Source organism: Vespa velutina, chromosome 1, assembly GCF_912470025.1.
Source record: "Vespa velutina chromosome 1, iVesVel2.1, whole genome shotgun sequence".
Lineage (NCBI taxonomy): Eukaryota > Metazoa > Arthropoda > Insecta > Hymenoptera > Vespidae > Vespa > Vespa velutina.
Window position 1 is genome coordinate 17752147 of NC_062188.1, and position 10000 is coordinate 17762146.

At 36.2% G+C, this 10000-nt stretch overlaps 1 protein-coding gene across 23 annotated transcripts in view; it reads right to left on the reverse strand.

Annotated features, from left to right (window-relative positions):
- Window positions 1-10000, reverse strand: part of LOC124955238 (mediator of RNA polymerase II transcription subunit 15-like) — a 394448-nt gene that overhangs the window by 866 nt on the left and 383582 nt on the right. For 15 of the 23 annotated variants that reach the window (XM_047509532.1, XM_047509434.1, XM_047509419.1 and 12 more), the window contains 3 exons: window positions 7337-7519; window positions 2352-2393; window positions 1-1673 (listed from right to left, as the gene is read on the reverse strand). The exon at window positions 1-1673 is cut by the window's left edge and continues 866 nt beyond it. In XM_047509532.1, coding sequence (XP_047365488.1) covers window positions 15-1673; window positions 2352-2393; window positions 7337-7519 — 1884 coding nt within the window. In that variant the 3' untranslated portion in view covers window positions 1-14. Of the gene's footprint in view, window positions 1674-2351; window positions 2394-7336; window positions 7523-10000 lie in introns of all 23 variants that reach the window. The other 8 variants (XM_047509490.1, XM_047509577.1, XM_047509522.1 and 5 more) reach the window with 3 other exon arrangements.

Consider the following 10000-nt stretch of genomic DNA (forward strand, 5'->3'; position numbering starts at 1 on the left):
AAAAGCGACGTTCTTTACGAAGTCTTCATCTTCTTGTAGGGCTGCATGATCACACCGGAGCTGACCGGTATGGCGACCTGCGGTTGCGCCGCTATCGTCGCCGGATTGGGGATTTGCGGTATCTGAGGTACGGTCGGTACACCTGCTGCGGCGGCTACGCCAGCAGGTACACCAGCCATACCAGGTAAAACGGCATATGGATTCTGTACGTAGGGCGATGCCTGAACCGCGGCTGCGGCCGCACCAGGCACACCGGGTATCGAGGCTTGGACATACGGATTCGGTAGGATCTGTTGTCTGATCAGGGAATATGGATTAATAGGTGTAGCGGTTGGTTGAGGTCTTGAGTATGCAAGTATACCGGCTGAAAGTGGCGACGTCAGCGCACCAGGTATACCGGCCAGTCCAGGGATCACTGGTCTCGGTGTACCAGTACTTCCGGGCAAAGCGCTAGCCTGTAAAGCCGAACCAGGTCCGGCCGCAGCCGCGGCGGCAGCGGCGGCACCCGCAGGATTCACCAAGGTTTGTTTGTTCAATGCTACGCCAGTGTAATTAAGTGCCGTAAGCTGACTAATACCGTAAGGCTGAGAAGCCTGTGACAATTTAATCGCTTTCGCGTAATTCTTCTGGGCCACCTCCTTGGCCAGAGCCGCTGCGTCGAGATGAGCGGGTAATCCGGACGCGGCCATACCGAGCGTATTTAGCATGTTCAGATTCGCCATATTTGCGGCCGAGTAATTGCTCATTGATGATAGGCTTGACATCGAGGAGACGTTTGCCATGCTGACCATATTGGCCATGGAGGCCATGTTAACGACACCGGGCATAGATGTTAGCCCGGCCATTGACGTTAACGGACTCATGGACGGTGGTACGGCCGATAGAGCCAATTGATTCATTTGCTGTTGATGCTGCTGTTGCAATTGTTGTTGAGCATGTTGTTGAGCGTGTTGTTGCTGTTGTGCCTGTTGATGCTGTTGGTGTGCCTGTTGCTGAGCAGCTTGTTGTTGAGCCTGCTGCTGAGCAGCCTGCTGTTGCGCTTGCTGATGAGCCTGCTGTTGCGCTTGCTGCTGAGCCTGCTGTTGTTGTTGTTGCTGTTGTTGTTGCTGCTGCTGTTGTTGTTGTTGTTGTTGCTGCTGCTGTTGATGCTGATGTTGCGCTTGCTGTTGAGCTTGTTGCTGAGCTTGTTGTTGAACTTGTTGCTGTATCGCCGGACTCGAGTGATTCAATTCGGGGGAATTACGCGCATTTTCGCCGTCATGATTCTGGGCATTAACGAGGGTCTGCTTGTTACCGGCATTACTAGCGCTAGTGTTATTGTCGCCGGTTGTCGGCGGTGGCGGCGGCGGATTGTTGCACGGATCCATGAGGACGCCATTGTTGGCGTCGGCGCAGTTACCGACAGCGACGCCGCCGGTTCCCTGGGAGGAAGAGGAGGACTGCACCACCGCGTGGTGGTGGTGGTGGTGGTGGTTGCTTTGCACGTTCGGGGGTTGCACGACCGATTGGTTAGAGGTTTGGGTAGGTAGGGGTGGTGTTCCAGTGTACTCACATGACACAGGCACGAAGGGCTGCTGCAACTGCATTAAGGTCGTCGCGCCGGTCGGCTGATAGACCGGCATACCGGACTTGTCGGCCGCCGGTCGTTTATACGGAACCATTCCTGGGAAGGCCTGCAAAAGAAATGCGAAAAAAAATTACGATTAGTATTTCATGAAATCGATAGGGCCCGACGTCCTCTCGAGGGGGCTGAAAGACATCCGTCGAGAGATCGTCCGCGTCTTCGCCGAAGATTCCCCGTTTTAATGTTTCACGACGTCTCTTTTACGTCGTTGCTTCTCCGGTCTGCGGGAAAGGTTTCATCCGGTGTTTTCCTCCTTCCCATCTTTCACGAGAAGTATATACCTTTTTCTATTTTGATCTCGCGTCTTGGCTCTCGTCGACGACCGCGTCAAACACGAAAAAAGATCCGGGGAGGGGATGGAATAGTATCAATCGGTATATATATATATATATATATATATATATATATATATATATATATACATATACATATATACATATATACATATATACATATGTATAACGAGACGATATTACAAAAGTTCGTTACATTTTTACCACTTTAAAACAAAGATTCTCCGTGATGCGCGAAATGAGTCTTGCATGGGAAAAAAAAAAAAAATAGAAAAAAGAAATGAAAAAAAAAAAAAGAAAAAAAAAAAAGAAAATTGAAAAAAAAAGAAGAAGAAGAATCAACGATTCTATGCGTTATTATATGTTAAATTAGAAAAATTAATGCGATTAAGTCATGAACGCGTTATGATTTCATTGCTTAGGTCTGCACTTACAAAGTTCTCGTAGTAGAACGACCCAACAGACTTCATGTCCATCTGCAACAAAGACAGGATCGGTTTCAACTAATTTCCAATATGTGAGAGGCGGCAGCGCGTTTTATTGAATTTTCGAAGGAGACAGGGACATCGAGTTGGAGATCTTAATATATCGAGAACAGTGGGGTTCGGGGGGGTGGGGGTTTGTGGGGGGGGCGGTGGTTGGAACGGGCTGCTATTGTTTTCTTTTTTTCCTTTTGTTTTCTTTTTTGGTTTTATTTTTCTCTTTTCTTTTGTTACTTTTTTCTTTTTCTTTTCTTTTCTTTTTTTTTGTTCCTCTTTTGTTCTTTGATCTTTTTTTCTTTTCTTTTTTTGTTTTTTTTTTTTTTGGTTTTTTTTTGTTGTTTTTTTTTTGTTTTCTCTTTTTTTTTCTTTTAATGGAGAAAAAGGCTCGGAGATCGGTCTCTCTAAAGGTGAATAATATCATTAACAATACGGGTTCTTTTAATCGGGCTGCTGTCGTGTGTAAATGTTGTGCCGATGACGCAGCTTGCGGCGACGTTCCCAAACGACGAGACGTTTTCGTTGCTGGATAATTCTGCAAAATTGCATTTTCCACATTTCTTTCGACTACTTGCAGCATGTCAGAAAGACCAGCCAACGGTATTTGAGATCGAGGACTGTTCATAAGGTTTTCTATTGGAATCCCCCCCCACGAAAACGATACGAAGAAACGATTGGATTGTAAACCTCGACGATCACCGTACAACCGAATATCGTTATCTCATTGGAATTCTGATATCGGCTCGATCGTCGGACTTTTTAATCGATAAGAAAAAAAAGAGAGAGAGAGAGAGAGAGAGAGAGAGAGAGAAAAAAAAAGAAGAAGAAGAAGAAAGCGTATATCTAACGAGACGACGCAAAAAACGAGAAACGAAAGATACGATAATCCTCCAGGTCTGCTTGTCTACGTATTCGAGCAAATATCGATGACAAACTACATTTTCCTTTTCCTTTTCGCGCCAGAGAGAGAGAGAGAGAGAGAGAGAGAGAGAGAGAGAGAGAGAGAGAGAGAAGAAAGACAGACAGACAGATAGATAGAGTAAAAGAGAGAGAAAGAGAGAAAGAGGAAAACGATCGATGAAGATACGAAATAAAGGAGACAATCAAAATCTGAAATGGAGTAACGTCGCGTGACTTTAATAAAAAGAAACAAAAAAAAAAAAAAAAGAAAGGAAAACAGGAAAAATCTTACAAGAAAAGGAAATAAGAAAAGAAAAGAACAAATAATAAAGAAAGTATCGAAAGATAAATCGCGCAAGCGGGTGAATGTGAATACAAAGGGTTAATCGTTTTGCGACAGAACCAAGCGAAAATCAAATGTTGTAAGAAAGAGAAAGAGAGAGAGAGAGAGAGAGAGAGAGAGAGAGAGAGAGAGTGAGAGAGAGAAAGTATGACGACTAAGTTGGAAGCTGGCTCGATAAAAATATAAAAGCTCAGAAGCCAGTAGTTAGGTTGATTTTCTCTGTATTTCTTTTTATCCCTGTTCTTTCTTTGTCTGGACGAAATTGCTTGGACGAAAGTGTTTTTATATGTCGGAATTAATCGAAACTATATACTGCGAAAGAAGAAACAGAAAAAAAGAAAAGACAATACACAAATCGAATTTAAAGCAAAAGTAGCGACAATAATTTAAAAAAAAAAAATCAATAATGAAATTACGCGGGATTGATGTGGTGTGGGATGGAGGAAAAAGTGTCTCTCTTATAATATATAATTGAAGAGGAAGAACGATTTCGATGGACGTGAAAGAATTATTTCGAACTATTAAAAAAATTATTTGTACTAATGACCGAAATGAACGATGACTGTCTGATCATGTTAATTAAATATATATACATATATATATATATATTTAAAGAGAGAGAGAGAGTGAAAGAGAGAGAGAGAGAAAGAGTGCGAGAGAGCGAGAAGGAAACTGAAACGAATATCGAAGTATATAAGAAATATAAAAGAAGAAAAAAGAAATAAAAAACAAATATATATATATATATATATATATATATATATATGTATATAATATAGCAAGAGGTGTACGTAAGCTGCTTACAGTGCTCTTTTTCAGCAATTTGATGTTGACTCGAAAAAGAAAAACAAAAAAAGAAAATGTCACACGTAAGAGACAGTGTCTCGTTCGTCTGGGATAAAAAAAAAATTAAACCTCGTGGAAAACTTTCGCGTAGTAACGGGATGCGATAAAAACGAAAAAAAAAAAAACAGAAACAAAATTAAAAAAGAGAGAGAGAGAGAGAGAGAGAGAGAGAGAGAGAGAGAGAGAGAGAAAGATCAAGAGAGAAAGATAGAGAGAGAGAGAGAGAGAGACGGCAAAGAATCTCGAGCCGTATATAGTGGATTATTTGGTTTCGAAGGATCGAAAAATCAATCACGGTCATTGTCCAGAGCATATCTCGAGGGGATGGATGACGTTTGGCACCATTACACCCTCCCCCCCTCCCCCGATAGTCGCTTAAGCACAACATGCATCATCGGCGCAAGCTCAAAATTTACACATATCTAACGCTCCGTAGACGCAGTTTATAGTACACGACGATACTCTCTGTAATTATTATTTTTGTTATTGTTATATTGTTTATATATATATATGTATATATGTATATAATATATATATATGTATATATATATATATATGTGTGTGTGTATATACAAGGATATTATGTTATACTGGCAAGGTTTTTAATTCAAAAAGGACGAAGATAAAAGAAATCTCGTGTACGAGGTCCTGATATACGGAGATTAGAAAAGGAGTCGACGATCTATCATCGAGCTCGCATCGAAGCACGTGCACATCGACCATTCTTTTCTTTTCTTTCCTTTTATATTATTTTATTTTCTTTACTTTCTCCTTAATTTTTTTATTTCTTTTCAATTCTTCACTTTTTATTATTATTACGCGTAAAAGATAAACGAAGACAGAAAGAGAGAGAGAGAGAGAGAGAGAGAGAGAGAGAGGCAGGTAGATAGAGATAGAGAAAGAAAGAATGAGAGAGAGAGAGAGAGAGAGAGAGAATGAAAGAGATGTTTTCGTGCTTCGAAGCGTAAGCGCAGCCATCGCGAATGGATCACGATCGAGATAGCAAATCATTCGAAAATTATTCATTATCTTGATCATGTATTATCCTTTTATGTTTGCCAGACGAGAAATCGTCGATGGGGATAAGTTTAAATCGATTCGTACAAATTTGTCATTAGCCACGAAAGAAACAATCATATAACGTATATATATATATATATATATATTGTTTTTTTCAAAAGATAAAAAAGTATCGATGTACTATCAAACGATAGATCAGAGAAATTTTGTCGAGCGTGATCTTGCGTGGCTGATGACAAGGATCCCATTTTTATTCGTGTCCCGCTCTCTTATCTCGTGTTTCAAACTAAGCACGGTTTTTCTGCTGCACATGCAGTAAGTATGTATATAAGGAAAAATATATACGTATGTACGTATCCATGAAAAAGCACGTTAAAGAGGCGGGACACGAAAATGGATCCAGAAAGGAAACGAAGTTAACAAAATAATAATGAAAAAAAAAAGAATAATAATAATAATAATAATAATAATAATAATAAAATAATATATATATATATATATATATATATATATATATATATATATATATATTATAAAAAGAAAAAAAAAAGATAAATAATAAAAGAAACAATATTAAGCGATCTATAAATACATTACGAGGCGTAAGCTCTGATACGAACAACATCGCAACGAGAGGAGAAAGCGAGAGTGTATTATAAAGTTTCAAACAAATATTTTTCTCTCGACAAATTTGATTAGACGCGAACGTATGTTACGTGAGTTATATGTGATAAAAGAAAATATAGAAAAGAGACAAATGTGAAATTGGTAGTGCAATAAGAATAAAATTGTGCGACGTTCGAATCTTGATTAAAAGGATCGAAAAAAGAAGAAATAAAAATGAACAAATAAAGAAAAGATAAAAGAGAGATAAAGAAAGAGAGAAAGAGAGAGAGAGAAAGAGAGAGCGTGGGAGCGGACGCGTAATCGACAACAGAGATCTTTCGCATTGTCAAGGTTGGAAAATAAATTCAACGGGACTTTTGTTAGATGAGATAAAACAATGTAAAATGAATAAATAAATAAAAAAAGGAAAAAAAAGAAGAAGAAAAAGAGAAAGAAAAAAAAGAAAAAAAAAATATATATATATATATAATATAATACGAGAGAGAAACAGGAGCTAGAGCTCTAAGCGCGCTCGGCAGTGTATTCACAATCGCAATAACTATATTCATAACTTAAAAATACGACTACGTGGGAGCTTTCGCAAAATGGCCTCGATTTCATTTCGATCGTTTCTTTCCAGTGGTCCCATAAATGTGCGTCTGTGGGATCCGATAAAATTCGGGTAATACTTTCGAAATATTCGATGAGAAAGAAAGAAAAAGCACGCTCGATATACCTACCTACATATATATAAATTACAAACATAAATATAATATATATATATATATATATATATATATATATATATATAACTACAAAAAGCTCGAGTGATTTTATTTAATTTTCCTTTTTTTCCTTTTCTTTTCATTATTTATATAAAATATCTCGCGGAATATATCTTGAACAGATAAGAATATCGAAATGATCCTAATGTCAATTAATTTATCGCGCCTGACGCGTTAATTTAATGCGATCGTCATTAAATTAACGTGTAAAAGAATTAAGTGATAAAATGAAAAAAATTAAAGTACAAAAAAAAAAAAAAAAAAAAAAAAAGAATTAAAAGAAAAGAAAAAAAAAAAAAAAGAAAAGAGAGAAGAAAGATAGAAATTATCAATCGACGATATACTTTATTCGTAATTCGAATGAATTAAATTCGCGTGAAGCTAATCGAGGCCATTTTTTTTTTACACGAAAAACCCATCTACGAAAAAGGAAAGTGTACTTCATGCATAAGCCGTGGTACCATTAGCAGATCGTCATTGGAGTCGCGCATCCGCTTCTTTCCGAGCTCGATGCTCGCCATTGTTGTGCCCTGAAGTCCTCCGGATATCGCAGTCGCCGGCACTCCTGACATTCCACCAGCCAGCGCGCCCATTCCCGCCATGCTCGTAGGCATCGTCGCCGTCTGCTTTCGTGTGTGTATATGTGTATGTGTGTATGTGTGTATGAGTATGCATATATATATATATATATATATATATATATATATATATGTAGTTTAGTTTATTTTTTCGTTCGAATACATATATATATATATATTTTTTTTTTGTCGTTCGTTTTCATGTGATTTTTTTTTTCATCCGTACGTACATACGTATGTTACGTAAGTGGGTGCGTGCGATTTTTTTATTTTCATTTTTTATTTTTTATTTTTCGTTTTTTATCATTTTTTTTTATTTTTTTTTTTTTATTTTTTTTTTTTCGTCGTTTCCGGACGCACGCGCGCACGCACGTTCGTTTTCATACGATCGTTCAACATTCATCATGTTACCAGTAATATTTCATGTTAGCGTCCATGGTTTTCGATGTGCATCGACCAACATATCCGTTAATCCGTCCGGTGTCCACGAAACGTCACAGCCCGTGACGTGTTTTTTTTTTTTTGTTTTTGCATATCGTTGACACATGTCATTTTTTTACATATTTATATAATAATTTATATATATATATATATATGTATATAAAATTAGGTTTTGTTTCGTGTTTTGTTTGTTCGTTTGTTTGTTTTTTTAATTTCGAACGATCGAATTTCATCCCAATGAATCATTCACCATGTCGTCGTAATCGTAGTTATAAGTTTGTTTTTTCAAAGATGATGTATGCACATATATATATATAAATATATATTTTGTTGTTGTTGTTGTGTAGGTACACACAGATGTATGGCGATCGACGAGATGTTTGCATTCATTCGTTATAGTTGTTGGTTGATTCACCGTTGGTTTTCGTTGTCGTTGTCGTAGTCGTTGTCGTTGTTGTTGTTGTTGTAGTAGTAGTAGTTGTTGTTGTTGTTGTTGTTGACGTATATTGTTCGATTTTCAGGTATTACGTTCGGTTGGTAATATTTTGTAGGCGTTAATTGGCAGGTAGCGAAGCGCACGAAGGTTTTTCAGCAAGCATGAAGAAGCATCGTCAGGCGAGAGGGCAAGATAAAAATCAAAAAAAGAAAAACAGACCAGTTGAGGCTAAAGGCAAGTAACGACAGTCGCGATATGATAAAAAAATATGTTTGTAAAATTTAAATATATATATATATATATATATATATATATATATATATATATATATATATATAGAAAATATATATATATATGTATATGTATAAAAAGATAAATAATTAGAATATAATAAAATATCTATATATATATATATATGTATATATATATAAATATGTATAATATATAAGGTACAATATTTAAATAAAAAAGAAAAAATATATATATATATATATATACATATATGTAATCCTCTTATATACGAATAATTCTATGCCAGAGTAATATTATATACGTTTAATTAACAGTCTACGATATTATTATACCATCCGGTCATCGTAGTAGTTCGCGTCTAGAATTTACGGCTTACGATATTTTCACTGTAAATGCGAGAGCGCGTAAGTAGATACTAGCGTCGCGTATATATATATATAATACATAAAAGATAAGCAACCATAGGACAAAACGATGCTTCTCGCGTAATATCATCTTCTCATCCCGGTGGGTGTCTCGAGAACACATCGAGAACATTTTGTCTTACGCGCGATCGCATCGAATATATAATATATAAATATATATACATATATATTATATATCTTTTTTATGAAACAAATAAACTAGAAAGGAGGTGCTTTATTGTATATATACATATATATATATATATATATATATATATATATATATATATATAAATATGTATATACGATTAATTTCTTTTTTTATTTTTCTTTTTTCTTCTTTCTTTCCTTTTTTTTTTTTTTATATAGATATCCAATAAATAAGAAGACACAAAAGTAGAAATGATTAATATCGATCGTAATGCGTTTTTTCTTTTTGTTTTTTTGTTTTTTCTTTTTTTAATCGTTTAACGAGGACCGGAAATAGACAGAACGTAATAACATCGTTAAAAAGAACATTTAAAAATCGATTGAAACATTATTGATTCCGACGATTATTGGATTCTTCAACGATCAATTGAAAAAAAAAAAAAAAAACGTACATTCCGTCAATGACATTGATCGGCAACGTCATCCTAGCCGTCAACAATGTCCATTGATTATCTCTTTTCTTTTTCTTTTTATTCTTTCTTTTCTTTATCCTCTTTTTTCTTCTTTCTTTTTCCTTTTTTTCTATTTTTTATTTTTTCCCTTTTTTTTTCTTTTTTCTTTTTGTAATATAGCGTGACATTGAAAAAAGATGAAGAGTAAGAAAAAATTATTGGAAACGGATGAGCTGAGAGCGTGCACGCGCGCGCGCGCGCGCGCGTGTATGTATGTATGTATAAGTATTCATTTATGACCAGACGTGGGAGAAGAGTTTCGAAGAGAAAAAAAAAAAAAACAAGAGAAACAAAGGAGAAAATAAAGAAAAAAAGAAAAACTAAATAAAAA